General features: G+C 44.3%; 1 protein-coding gene across 11 annotated transcripts in view; it reads left to right on the plus strand.

Moving 5' to 3' along the window:
- PBX3 (PBX homeobox 3) overlaps positions 1 to 14,834 on the plus strand; it is a 239,621-nt gene that overhangs the window by 191,906 nt on the left and 32,881 nt on the right. For all 11 annotated transcript variants that reach the window (XM_081847694.1, XM_081847699.1, XM_081847695.1 and 8 more), the window contains 2 exons: positions 9,190 to 9,380; positions 13,000 to 13,135. In XM_081847694.1, the coding sequence (XP_081703820.1) occupies positions 9,190 to 9,380; positions 13,000 to 13,135 (327 nt within the window). The remainder of the gene's footprint in view (positions 1 to 9,189; positions 9,381 to 12,999; positions 13,136 to 14,834) is intronic.

Consider the following 14,834-nt stretch of genomic DNA (forward strand, 5'->3'; position numbering starts at 1 on the left):
ATTTAAGGTGACTCTGATTGGTTTTTGCAAGAGAGTAGCATGACTACACCTCTGAAAATATTAACAAATAAGAAGCAACTTCTACAACTGCTGAGCATATTTCATATGTCTGTGATAAAGCAAATTGAGTCTAATGATTTGTTCACTAGGGTGAAATAATGTATCTTCTTTTGCAATTACTCTTATTTATATTGTGTACCAAGAATGTGGCATTTCTTGTATGGAATGTTGGCTTCTGATTTCCCCCCATTGAATGCCCCTGCTTTTCTTATGCATGCCTTTTGGCTTGGTCATCCTGGAAAAAAAATCTACTAATCCACCCCCCCTCAATTTTCTGCAGATACTTTGAAGTCAAGAAGGGCTGACCTCCATTATTTCTTCAAGTCCCAGAATATTGGTCATTTAAGTGCAGATTTCTAGACCTCTTGTTGTAACTGTAGTAGAGACAAAGGAACATCGACCACACTTTAAATGAAAATGGTGCATGGAAAACCTCAACAGACAGAACGGGAGCAGAAATAAATTCTGATTGTTGTGGGCCGTCATTTCCCTGGCCTTGTAGCCTCTGACTGTAATAAATGTAAGCATTTGGAAGGAGCCCAGCGTTCAAGCCCCGTAGCTCCATTTGCAAAGGTTTCAACTGAAATGTCAGATCCATCCGTCCAAACCCCAGGAAACTGAGGTGGGGAGGGAGGGGGAGAGAAACGCTGCTGGGAGAGTAAGAGACAGAGCGGATGTGAAACACGCAAGTTTTCCCCTGTTAGTCCTGACACCCAGCAGTGTCTACTGTACAGAAATATGATAATTTTTTTCATGCCTTGTAGCAAACTGTCTCGTACTAGTTTGTCTCGAACTGTGCCTGTCTCTGCAGCTGAGGGGCAAATGGGACCGCTCCTCTGTCTTGATTGGCTCCAAGTTTTCTGAAAGGTTTCTACAGGTGGGAGCAGGGGAGGGTAGACTGGTGGAGGGGCCATGAGATGTTTGTGAAGAGAAAGCAGGTAGATCAGTCTAGATTTCATCTGGGAAGGGGAGAGAGAATACTTGGGGCAATTTAAAATAAACAAGTGTGTGTGTGTGAGAGAGAGAGAGATCCAGACTAGTAGACCTTCAGCCCTTTCAGATTCACATTTAGCTCAATATAATCAGTCTTAAATTTGATATGGTCACACATTAGTAAAGTTCCCTAGATGACTTATAAAATACAGTAAAATATAGTAATAAATAAATAATACAATTGAAATACAGTCATACAATATTAAAACATGCAATAATGAAAACACAGTAAGCACAGCAACAGAAAACTTTTATCTATTTCAGACAGAATGAAACAAATTCCAGCTCAGCTTACAGTTATACTAAAAAAGAGCATAACCAACTTACAGTTATACTAAAAAAGAGCATAACGTGGGTTTTCTAGAATAGCCATTAAAGCAGCAAACGCATAGAATCTATTTTAAAGTACAAGTTTAAAAGTTCAAGACTTTTTTAAAAGAAGTCTTCACCAAAAAGACTTTAAAAAAGGTGTCAGACAAGCCTCTCTGAGAAACCTAAAGGAGTAGATTCTGGGGAGCCACTACTGAAAAGGCTCTGTCCTTTGTAACGATCCACTTCACCTCACTTGACAGCAACACACAGATCAAGACTTCTGAAGATCTTAAGGTTCAGATAGATATCTGTGGGAGACAGCAATCTTTCAGGTAACCTAGTCCCTAGCCATTTATACATTATTGGTTAAATCCATTCATAAACATAGGGAAAGGGTCGAGAGGAACCTGTAGCAGAAAGTATGATTGATCTGAGAAACTCATTGCAACTGTAGCTTAGTAGCAGGATGCAAGCAATGCTGAGCAACAGACTGCTGGACCAGTTTGTAGTAACTTGGCCTGCCGCTCTTCCATCCCCTCTCTGTCATATTCTGTGCTGTCAAAAATTGGAATGTTAACTTCTCAGGGCAGGAGCCTGTCAATGCCATGTCAATGGTACAATATAAATAAACAATTTTCAAATATTAGGACTTGGAGAAACATCCCCTTACCTTGGAGAGCTGTTGCTATGGTGTTGGCACTCTTGGACCAGGTAGAGCATTGGCCTGATTTGGTAGCAACCAGATCCTGTGTCAGTTGGCGGCTTCTAGTGCTTTGAAAACATCCCCAGCAGACCACAGTTCATGATTGGTTGTGTTCATTTGGGCTGGGTCACAATTAGTGCATGCAAAGATACAGGTAGAGTTAAGATGAAAGCTAAACAAGAGGTGGGTGATAAGCAAATGAAATTCATTCCCTACTAAATGGAGGGAGTGGTGCAAGTACTGGCCTTTAGGAAGTTATGTTGCCAGAGCTGGCTTGAGCATGTGGCATCTTCGGGCAAGTAGTGGATCCCCCTCCTTAAACTGGCACTGTAATCAGAGGAGAAACAACTAGGTTGTAGAGCTGCCATTTTAACTTTCCACAGTCCCACCCACTCCATATACTTTCCCTTTAGGGCAAAATGGTGCACCATCCATGTGAGGGTCTTAAAGGCACTGTTTAAAGCTGTCTGCTTGTCAATGCTGCTGTGTTGAGCCCACAGTGCCAAAGGGCTTCAATGCCATCAGACGGCACTTTGCTCAGGTCCCCCTCAAACCTAGGGCTGGTCCTGGATGGGGCTTTACCATCCTTCAAGCTAGGGCACATCCCACTTCCTCTAAAACATCTGGTGTGGTACAATAGGGCAGGGACTCCTTTGGTTCTATCAGTTCTAGATGGCTTATCAGGAACTCAGGTGTTTTGAAGGTTTCACAAAGGGGTTTCACAAAGCCTCAGTTAAACCCAAGAGCCCTAATTGTGAATGCTGTACCCAGCCCTGGAAACAGGAAGTGTGAGTTGCTCCATTTGGGCTCCCTATTCAGCTGTAGTGCTGCCCCACAGTCTTTAAAGCACCACCAAGTCTCATTGCCTTTTTGTATTCGCATTGCCTTCTTTGAACCTAGAAGCAAAGGCCAATGTTGTCATTATTGCTGTGTTTTTCTCCCACCCTCCCTCCTCCCCCCTGCCCAGAGTTTGATTTTGACATTTGTTGCCAGTTAAGGAAATGCACTTTAAAGCAGCAGGAAAGGCCGGGGGGCGGGGGAGCTCTCCAGAAAGTGTGTCACACCATCAGCTTCTCACCCACTTTCTCAGTGCTAGGAGAAATGCTTCTCTTCATAATTTACAGCTACTGTAATAGAGATGGCATATTGAAAGCTATCTTCTATAATTACATTGAAATACGTTTTTGCTGTAGGCAAAAGTATTGCAAATGTCCCAAACCTCCCAGAGCAGCTGGGAACCTGCTGCCATCACCTTCATGGAACTCTCCTGGTTACCCCATTTCAGAAAGGATGTTTGCAGAGTTAGGAAAGCTGCAGAAAAGGGCAACCAAAGATGATCTATGGGGTGAAGAAAGGCTTAACCTGGTTGGTCACTGTGGAAAGCAATACATTGGATTACACAAACCTTTAGTCTGATCCATCAGACCTTTATAATCAAGGATACATATGGAGAAGGGCAGACATTTTGCAGAAGGAATGGGGTTCCTGTGCCTCCCCAGATGTTGGTGGCTTACAACTACAATCATTTCTGACCCACTAAGACTGATGGGAGTTGGGAGCACAACAGTTGTGGAGGGCCACAGGTCCCCCCATCCCTGCATTTAAAAAATGTTAAGTTTCTAATTCTCATGATAGCAAGAGTTGCTTCTCTGTAGACAATACCTATTAAATCTCTTAAATTGGAGTGGGGACTTGGCAGGATTTGCAGGGGCTGTAGCTTCATTTGCATAGCTCATTTCCCCTCACACCTTTGACTGATGTATAGATAGGAAAACAAAGACATACATTTGAATTTGTTCAATTTTGTGAAGGCCAGAGTAGCTTTTCCAAGCCAGGAACATAAGAAGCTATCATATAGTGCCTTAGGGTGAAGTTCATCTCAGTAATGATGTCTTACTGGCATCAGCTCCCCAAGTTTTCACCTGGAGATGGTTGGGACTGAACTTGGGACTTTCTGAATGCAAAGTATGTGCTCTCCCACTGAGCTAAGGTCCCTCCGCCTGCTTGTTCCTCCAGCTTCCATTATTCTTATTGGAATAGTAGCAAATATAATATGTCCATGGTCTTAGAAGTACACTTGTATATTTCCGGCAACATTGGGAATAATGGTGCATGCTAGTTCTTCAGGGGTAAGAAACATAGTTGTAGTTCAAGGAACCAGGAATGATGCCACTGCCATTAATTTGATTTATTTTAGCTGATAAAAATTATATATTGCTTGATTGTATTAAAAAACAAAACACCAGCCCTCAAAGCAGTTAAAATCTCCAAGGCCTCAAGAGTCTCTCCCTCCTATTTTCATGCAGCAGTGATGTGTGTTCTTCCTCTTCCTCCCCAAGAGTCCTTGGAGTGAGGTCCAAGTGCTCTGCCAGGCATTGCATTCAAAGCGCTACAGACTTGGTAGAGGGTTACGACCTGTAATTTTTTACTTTCAGATGTGTAAAGGCAAAAGAGAGTAACTGTGCCAGAAGCATATGCATCTTTCTTAAGGGTGTACCCAGATTTTAATTATCTAAATGTAAATACTTAACAAATTTTACCTAGAGTAATGAGCTAAAGTGCACACTACATAAATGAGATGTTCTAATTAATCATGTATGAACTACTGGTTTAAAGGGAAGCTCTGTGAATCCCATGGATATGCTGGTCTGCTGCCAAATTGCTAATCAGCGTTTGCATTCATAGGCGTCTTCGCTTTAATAAGTTACGAGAGATGTTTGGAGGAAACGAAGATGAGGGTGGTGGTGTATTTTCTCTTCTCTGAACAGGCAGACATTACCTGAGCTTGTAAACTTTTAACCTCCAGGTTAATTGGTGAGGTGAGTGTGGGTGGCTTTTATTTTAATGTTATCCTCCTTTTCAGACATATATTGTCTCCCAAAGTGGCGCATGCCAATGAAAAAATAATAATTACAAACTAAAAGCAGAAGAGGCACAAAGGGAGTGGAATGAAAATATAGAAGAGGGAGATCCAATCAGGATGACAAGGCCAGAATGAAACTATGAGATGTAAATGGGGCATTTATACCCAGTTGGGGCCAGGGTGATCTTCCCCTGCTGATGTTCTTGCTTGGGTAGAAGTGGTGAAGCTACCTACTGGCCCTTAATTCTCTGTCCTTCCCCCTGCAGTCCAAAAGCAACAGAGTGACTTTATCCACTTTCTTAACTTTAGAGTGATGAAGACTGTAACAAGAGCTCTTCTGGATTAGACCATCAGTCCATCCAGTCTAGCATCCTGTGTTTCCCACAGTGACTAACCAAGTGCCTCCACAAGGCCCATGAACATCAGGGCAACAGCATCCCCCAGCTTCCACTTCCCAGAAAGTAGCTAGTCTGTTATTGTTTCCCAAGCATCTCACAACTGAAGCTCACTTTTTCTCCAGATTAAAACTGGATGCAAACTTCACTCTTGCACCTGAAAAAGTTTGAGTAATCATTACACTGTCCTTTGTTGTCAATGTTAATTGCTGTTTGGAAGATGGATAGGAGGAAAGGAAGCTCAGGACAGTTACTTGTAAAGAAATGCAACAGACCACATATAAGATTGGGCCATTCTGTGGGGTCACTGCATCAGGAGTGATTACAAAACCTCATAACACCCCCTTATCAGTGGCTCAGTAGAAAGAAGCAAGGCTGGAGTAGCCAAACAGCCTCCTCCTGGGACAGGTAAACTTGCTGCATTTGTGGACTAGTCACAATTGAATTAACATTTATCATGCTGGGTGTAGAGATACAGTGGGAATAAAATTTACCCACAAACCAATGGAGGCTGATTGGAAGACAGCAGGGCCTGAGCAGGGAATCCTAAAGAGATGCTGCAGGCAACTGGTCCTCTGTGGGTGCATACTTTGGGCTTAGAGGAGCTTTTGATAATGTATGGTTTTGTTTTGTTTTGTTTTGTTTGTTTTGTTTTGTTTTGTTTTGTTTTGTTTTGTTTTCCAGCAAATATTTTGGTATAAGCTCTGCAAATAACTTATTTGGTCCAAATAAGATAAAAGGATAGTAACAAGAGGGCTGGGGATAGCAACTCTTCTTGTAAAGACTGCCTGACATTAATTGCATGATTACAATTATGTATTACTTTTACATTTTAAATAACAGCTGTTGGGTGTGTGTGGCAGCATCATTTGGGACCGTGGTTTAACCCTCCCACTATAAACAATGCCCCCCACCTGGAAGCTGCTATTCAAGAAACTTTCATTGGCACTACAGTACTAGTAGCTTATCTTCCAGAGTGAGTAACAGCTTCCAGAAGAAAGGAATCTTTTTGTCAGGACTATTAAGGAAGAAATGGTTCCAGTCCAGTCCCTATCCTGTTTACACACATCCATAGCTGCTATGTAAATTATAAAAACAGATTAATGGCAATCATGCAATTAAAATCTTGCTTAGTTTGATCCTGAAAGGCAGTGGGCACGTTAAATCCTGAGGAAGGAAAATGGAGAATGAGGTGGTAGTTCTGTAGCTTTCAGATATGTGAAATATTCTATCAGCAGGACAGATGTTGGATCCAAGGAGCATTTGGAGATTATGTGGTGGTGATACCTTTCATCAGGACACCTTATTGGTGGAAGCTTAAGAGCTGATCACAGAGTTCCTGTGGAGCTCTGTGGAGAGAACTTTACAGAGACTGAAAACCCATACCTTTTATTAGGGTTGGCTGAGGGGCAAGAGTGTTAAGCATAATATAAGAGCTTTCAAGTTACATAGAACATAGGGCTAGAGCAAACATCTTTTTTATTCAGGGAATTCTGGGGGAAAGAAAATAGTCACCAGCTGATCAGAACTGTGAAGGAAAACTACCTGAATTTGGAGGCAGCAGGTTGTGGATGAGATTGCCCCCTTTCTGCACATTTACTGGGGGGTGGGACTTAAAAGGAGCTCTTTTGCAGCCCTGAGCAGCTGGTGGCTGCCGTTTGCTCCCTGTGTATGGGGTGTTAGGGGAGAGGTAGTACCTCTGGCAGGCAACATGTCATGCTTCTGCGTAGTTTGTCCACCTTTGGTTCCCCTGCACTCAGTTCTCACCTGAGTGTCTCCTAGAAGCTGTCAGCATGTGACAGCAGGCACACTCCCAGAATGGCTTTGACTGGCCAGCTAAGGGCAGCCAAGGGGTCTCAAACCTTCAGTGAGTTAGGGACTTCCCTGCATGCAAAGAGAGGCTCCAGCAGATTGAGCAGATGAGACCAATAGTGGGTCTAACAGTCAAAAAAGGTGGTTTCTGCATGTGCTGTAGAAGGAAGTGAGGGGCTGATGGGGTATGTCAGCCTGGGAAGGCAGCCCATATAGGAGAAGGAAAACTCTGATCCTGAACCTCTGCTACCTTTTGACTATAGTCATTTGTAAGAAAGGCTTCGAGAGTAAACCCTGAGGAAAGATCTGTACCTGCTGCCTTGTGGACCATCTTTGGGAGAAGAAAAGGCTAAGGAGTAAACCCTACACAAATCCAGAGTGGAGTCCCTAAGATGGTTGGATGGTATCTGGTATGCCTCCTTCCAGCAACTCCTGCAGCCAAGCTGGTGCCAAATGTATTGCTCTGCTTTCCTTTGGACCACATCAGTGAAGCTGAGAAGGGAGTTCTTGTCATTTGGGAAGCCCAGGACCCTCATACACACTGCCCTGGCTTGCTCCCCAGTGAGGTTACTTTAGTGCTGATAACACAGTGAAAACAGCACGGGAGGCAGCAGTTACGAGTTACTGGTCCCTGCAGCCACAGCAAACGCTGTGATTTCTCCAGCGGTTTTACTTCACCCCTGGAGGTGCACTCCATAGTCTCTTGAGACAGACAGGTACCAACAACACCCTGAATTTCCTATTCCCCCAAATGCAATGGAGCTCCAGTGAGCTTCCCCTTGAAAATTGTGTACCCACAAAACTGCTGAAGTTCCCCTGAACCCCAATTTATTTTCAGGTCATAAAATGGGAGGGGGAGATTTTATCTCAGCACTTTCTTCAACTGATATGTTAAAATTAAAAATGGGGGGGGGGCAAGAAGTTGTGAGAGGGGATGGTGCTGATGTGCCAGGGAAGAGCTTGTGGTATGCTAGCTGTTAAGTTGATCAGTTTGGCAGGTGAAGCCAAATCCACATATTTATATATTTGGCACATTTATATCCTCTATCTTCTATCATAGAACTCAGGGCAGCATACATAGGGTTCACAGATATCTCCCAACCAGGCCCCCAACCTGCTTATCTTCTTTAGGTTGCTGTATTTTGTGCCCACGCCTCAGAACATGTCTCCTGGCCTCTGTGCCCTCCAGGTGTTTTGCACTACAACCCCCATGATCACTGATCATTGGCCATTATAGCTGAGGCTGATGGGAGTTGTAGTCCAAAACATCTGGAGGGCACCAGGTTGCAGAAGGATTCCCTGGGATATATCCCTCTTCCATACCTAGTATATGAGGGCAGATACATTCTGAATGCCATTCTCTATTTCAAAGTCTCATAGTCTTAGTTAAATCCTACCATCAAATACCTGTTTTGTTTCTCCCTTTTTCCTCTAGTAAAATCACCACCAAACATCAGCTTTGTCACTTCCCCATTACTACTGATGAAAATGTCTCTGAACAGATATTACTAGCCAAGCTTGATGGTTTCCCAGAACCAGGGGTCTTATAAATCTGCTCAGACTATTCCATCCTAGAATCCACCAGGGAACCAAAGGTCACTAGGAGACTGCACGCCCTGTCTCCCAGGAAGAACATCATGGCAAGGGGAAGAACCTGAACCCATCAATGCATTGGTCACTGAAAGTGCAGCTGCTCCAATGCTTGCTTTCCTCTTCCCTCCCAATTTCTTTTTCATTTTATATTGTGTCTATCAGATTGTGAGCCTGTGGGCAATAATTGTCTTGTTTTTAATCTCTGTACAGTGCTTAGACAATTGCCAGTGCTTTACTAAGAGTTAAAATTAATAATAATAATAATAATAATAATAATAAATGCTAATTGATAATGTAGTTAATTGATAATAAATAAAAACAACCAGCTGTCTTAAGGCTGGGTACATGGGAAATTTGTAAACATTTTCTTCTTGTTGAGATCAGGATGTGATATGACTTTGCCAAAACCTGTAACTGTCCCTGTAACTTTGCCTCTGTAACTGTCCATTCCTTCTTAGGCTTGTAATGAATTTACCACACACGTGATGAACCTTCTTCGAGAGCAAAGTCGGACACGCCCCATTTCTCCAAAGGAAATAGAGAGGATGGTAGGCATCATCCATCGGAAGTTCAGCTCCATCCAGATGCAGCTTAAACAAAGCACTTGTGAAGCTGTCATGATATTGAGATCACGGTTCCTTGATGCCAGGTAGGTCACAATACTCTATGATTTTCTTGTCTTGATTTGTTGGTGATTTGTCCAACGCTACAGGATTTGACACTTCTTTACAGCCAGTGGGTTGTAGCTAATGTTAGTCTTACTCAGAGTGGACCCACTGAAATTAGGGAACCCTCAGTTAAGCCCCTTGGATGAACTGTGTGTGCCCTGACATCCATTGGCTGCAAGAGCCAACTTTTATGACCAGCTGAACTGCTCCTGGCAGGACAGGAATTTATATATGAATCCTTGCTGCGTACAGGAATTCCCAAATGAAAGGACAGAAAAGACGTGGTTATTCTAGGAGGGGCAGAAGTTCGTGGCCAATTATTTAGTACTTGGAGGCAAACTTCCATGCTGACTGGGTGCAGACAGATGTAACAGTTTAACACTAGTCATGTTGGTTCTTCAGTCATGGTGTGATCCTAGCTTCTCAGCTTGCCTTACACGGACTGACGCATACCAGCCAATCACCAAGTCTCACCCGTCCTCTCATGTTTTGCATGGGCCGCTGGTTGGTTGCAAGGCCTTTTTGGTAGTAAAGCTCATTGCCAACCCTCTCCTTATACAGCATGCCTGACAGCACTTTAAGAACTCCGCAGTGACATTTTGGTTATGCAAATGGGTGCACCCCTAACCGGTGTGGCAATGAAAAAGGTTGCTGCCACTTGGAAAGGGAACAGCTGCACCTTTCAGAAGCATATTTTGCAAACAGTTCCTCTCAAAGAACAGAAAGCCTAGACAAAATAAGTGGAAGTGGAGTAATGAGAGAAACACGGCTCCAGGGAGAGCGGTAGAATGCCGGGGGATAAGCACACCATGATACTGATGGGCTGTAGCATGCCAGATGGAAGCTCCCTATGGAGTAGCCGTCCTATCGTGGTAGTTTGATTGTGGCAAGCCTGGAGGGGGAATGGAGCTTGGAGGGAAAACACTTACAGGGAGTTTTCTAAAGGGAGGGGGAGAAAAGACTTCACAGAATTTTCTTTTTAAGAACTGAGTTTTATTGAAGAGATCTGTAATGATAATTATGGCTAGGAAATGAATATGCATAACAACTCCGTCTTCAGTATCACACCAGTAAACTGAACAATTAAACCATGCTCAATACTTCTTGCCCAACACTTCCTTCTGGTTCACATCTATTCCAAAATGAAATAAATTTTGCTGCCTGAACCAGAGCCCAAATGTTTGTCCCCACCCCTAACTAGGGTTCTTGCTGCATCATTGAGATACCAGCAGTAGCGGTGGAAGGGGAGGGGGCACCACAGGCTGCAGGGCGCCCTCCAGCAGGTGGACCCAGCACTGCCTGCAAACGCAGCGCAAGGTCACCAGGGTGAGATGGCGCACTGCCTGCAGGGTGCCTCAGCCACCTCCCAACCAGCCTCAGCTGCCCTCCAGCAGGCCCAGCACTGCCCCCAAAAGCAGTACTGGGCACACCGCTGACGCGGCGTGAGCCAGCCTGCAGAGCATTGCAGCTGCTGCATCCCTTCCAGCCGCAAGTGGGTCCAGTGCTGTCGGAAAAAGCAGTGTGGGGTGCTTCATCAGGTGGGCACCTGGAAGGGGCACCTGGGATAAGTGTGGCTGGCATGTGCTGGCCTGCAGGTTTCCCTCCCGAGTCCCGGGCAGTCTCCCAGCAGTGCACCCCACAATGTTTTTTCTGACAGTGCTGGGATGGCACACACCAGCTTCTTCCCTCCTGGTGTGGGGGGTGCACTCGCATAACATACCCCCAGGTGCTGCCGCGGATTGCTACGCCGGTGGATACCAGTTTCTGCCATCATCTGCTCCCTTCTCATGGGAGCAGCCCATTTTCAGGTGTTGTGGCAGTGCTTGTCTAACAGCACCTAGAATTATAGAATCATAGAATCATAGAATCATAGAGTTGGAAGAGACCACAAGGGCCATCGAGTACAACCCCCTGCCAAGCAGGAAACACCATCAGAGCACTCCTGACATATGGTTGTCAAGCCTCTGCTTAAAGACCTCCAAAGAAGGAGACTCCACCACACTCCTTGGCAGCAAATTCCACTGTCGAACAGCTCTTACTGTCAGGAAGTTCTTCCTAATGTTTAGGTGGAATCTTTTTTCTTGTAGTTTGGAACCATTGCTCCGTGTCCGCTTCTCTGGAGCAGCAGAAAACAACCTTTTTCCCTCCTCTATGTGACATCCTTTTATATATTTGAACATGGCTATCATATCACCCCTTAACCTCCTCTTCTCCAGGCTAAACATGCCCAGCTCCCTTAGCCGTTCTTCATAAGGCATCGTTTCCAGGCCTTTGACCATTTTGGTTGCCCTCCTCTGGACACGTTCCAGTTTGTCAGTGTCCTTCTTGAACTGTGGTGCCCAGAACTGGACACAGTACTCCAGGTGAGGTCTGACCAGAGCAGAATACAGTGGCACTATTACTTCCCTTGATCTAGATGCAATACTCCTATTGATGCAGCCCAGAATTGCATTGGCTTTTTTAGCTGCCGCGTCACACTGTTGGCTCATGTCAAGTTTGTGGTCAACCAAGACTCCTAGATCCTTTTCACATGTACTGCTCTCAAGCCAGGTGTCACCCATCTTGTATTTGTGCCTCTCATTTTTTTTGCCCAAGTGCAATACTTTACATTTCTCCCTATTAAAATTCATCTTGTTTGTTTTGGCCCAGTTCTCTAATCTGTCAAGGTCGTTTTGAAGTGTGATCCTGTCCTCTGGGGTGTTAGCCACCCCTCCCAGTTTGGTGTCATCTGCAAATTTGATCAGGATGCCCTTGAGTCCATCATCCAAGTCGTTGATAAAGATGTTGAATAAGACCGGGCCCAAGACAGAACCCTGTGGCACCCCACTAGTCACTCTTCTCCAGGATGAAGAGGAACCATTGATGAGCACCCTTTGGGTTCGGTCAGTCAGCCAGTTACAAATCCACTGAGTGGTAGCATAGTCAAGACCGCATTTTACCAGCTTCTTTACAGGAATATCATAGGGCACCTTGTCAAATGCCTTGCTGAAATCAAGGTAGGCTACATCCACTGCGTTCCCTTCATCTACCAGGCTTGTAATTCTGTCAAAAAACGAGATCAGGTTAGTCTGACATGACTTATTTTTCAGAAATCCATGCTGACTATTGGTGATAGTCAACCTGGAGGGCCACAGGTTGCTTCACCCTTGCCCTAGAGGAAAAGAGGCAGATGGAGATGCAGATGAAGTCAGAGTACCTTGTACAATGTTAGGATTTCCCACACCACCCAAAATGTGTGTCTCATTAATATCTAGATAACACACTATAAATAAGTTAATCAGTAATCTGAAATCTTGGTTTGCACATCTTTGAACTTCTAAGAACAACAGGTAAGTGGGATCTGGACCTTTGATGGAGAGAGATGGGCAAATGAATTCTTCCATAGATAAGCAATTGCTCCTCTTCTATCAGTTATTAGCCTCTCACATCAACCCCGATAAGAGCCAAGGTTTGGTTTGAATAAGTGGTGAAGCATCAATTTCAGCTAGCAAATGTTAGAGAAAAGTCTGCTTTCCATATTTATATCCTAGCTAACTTTCAGTAATCAAGTCTCACAGCTGTAATATATTTCTTTCCTTGCTTTCTTTCCTCTTTTTGCAGGCGGAAAAGGCGTAACTTCAGTAAACAAGCCACAGAAATCTTGAACGAGTATTTTTACTCTCACCTCAGCAATCCCTACCCCAGTGAAGAAGCCAAAGAAGAGCTGGCAAAGAAATGCAGCATTACAGTATCACAGGTGGGCTGGGGTTTCCACCAAGCTGCTTGAAAGCAGGTTTTTTGCTATGGGAAGAGCCTTTGTCTCTCTTTCCTTCCTAAAATAACAACAGCCTTCCTTCCTGAGACTGGTAGAGCTGAGTACCATTAAGGAGGAATTCTTGAAATTGGCCTGTCTATCCCCCAAGTGGTGTCAATTAACTACAAATGAATGACAAGCCAATTGAAAAGTGTTTTGGAAAACTAAAAAGTGATGCTTCAAGTGACTGATTTATTGCACTTATATCCCACCCTTCATCAATTGCATGATTCCAGAGTGGGCTACACCACAATAAAATGCATAAAAATGCAATCAAAAACATTTGCAGCGAATAATCTAGAACTCGATTATCAAGTTAGTCCTCTACAGAAATTGCAGCAACAGCAGCAGCAGCATCAAAACAGTTCCCAACAAAAGGGAAAATAAAATATATTTAATTGGCATTGAAAGGTGGCAAGTGATGGTGCCAATCATAACACTGGAGGGAGGGAATTCCACTCACAGGCTGTATCACAATGAAGCTCTTGGCAGGAGCATGAGGAGGGTTTCTGTTGCAGCTCTTAATGCACAGTCAGGGCCAGTGTAGAGAGTTGTGCCCCTTTGTGTATTTAGACCTCAAGACATTAGTAATGGCTTCTTACTGAGCTGAGCTGTTATTCTTTCCCAATGATTCTGGAGATGCCATTCTGGAGATCAGAGATTAAACTGGAAGCCATCTACAGTCATACCTTGGGTTACGAACGCAGCAGGTTGTGCGTTTTCGGGTTGCGGACCACGCTGAACCCCGAAGTACCAGAACGAGTTACTTCTGTGTTTCAGCAGAAGCACATGGCAGAAGCACAAAATGACGTCATGCGCAGAAGCGGTGCTTCAGGCTGCAAACGCTGCGGGTTGCGAACGTGCCTCCCGCACGGATCTCATTTGCAACCAGAGGGATGACTGTACTGCAGTCCCTCTTCTTTCAGAGTCAATGAAAGATGCAGGGTGTGGGACTTAATGGTGGAAGTGACATCTGTCAGCTTCTGATTTTTAATTTCCAGGAGTCACATTGTAGCCAGCACAATGAGATCCTTGAGTGGGTTGGAGGGGGGGTGTATTTACAGGCTTTGTGGTCAGCTGGTAGAAGTCACTTCATCATGGGTGAATATTGCCCAAATTTTGGAGGTTTGCTAAACCTTTGCAGGTGGAATGAGCAAGTCCCTTAGCTTTTAATTCAGAACAGAGTTAGGAAACTTGTGCCATGCCAGATGTTGTTGTCTTCCATTCCCCATCATTTCTTGGCCAATGGTCATGCTAGCTGGGGTGATAGGAGCTGAAGTCTGGCAACACCTGGAAGGCTACAGGTTACCTGTCTCTGATTTATAAGTGCTCTTGATTGTTTTTTTGCATCAAAAGCGCCCAAGAGGACATATAGTTGTTTGAAAATAGCAGCTTTCAAAAATCAACAACAAAAATCAACTACCCAAGTACCTATAGATCAATCTTTTAATGCCTGAGAGAATAAAAAATATTCACTCTACCTATTCATTTCACCAGTAAGGTAGGGTAGCTGGGCCTTGCTGCATAGTTAGTCTCAAAGCTGCAGTGCCACCAAGAAGGCCAAGCCTTGGGCCCTGCTGTGGCCTGTGCAAGCAGTTTCAGTGCACTTTGGGATGGTGCAGTCGCAGGCACACAAAAGATC

This window comes from Podarcis erhardii, assembly GCF_964252035.2.
Source record: "Podarcis erhardii genome assembly, chromosome: Z".
In the NCBI taxonomy this organism is placed as follows: Eukaryota; Metazoa; Chordata; class Lepidosauria; order Squamata; family Lacertidae; genus Podarcis; species Podarcis erhardii.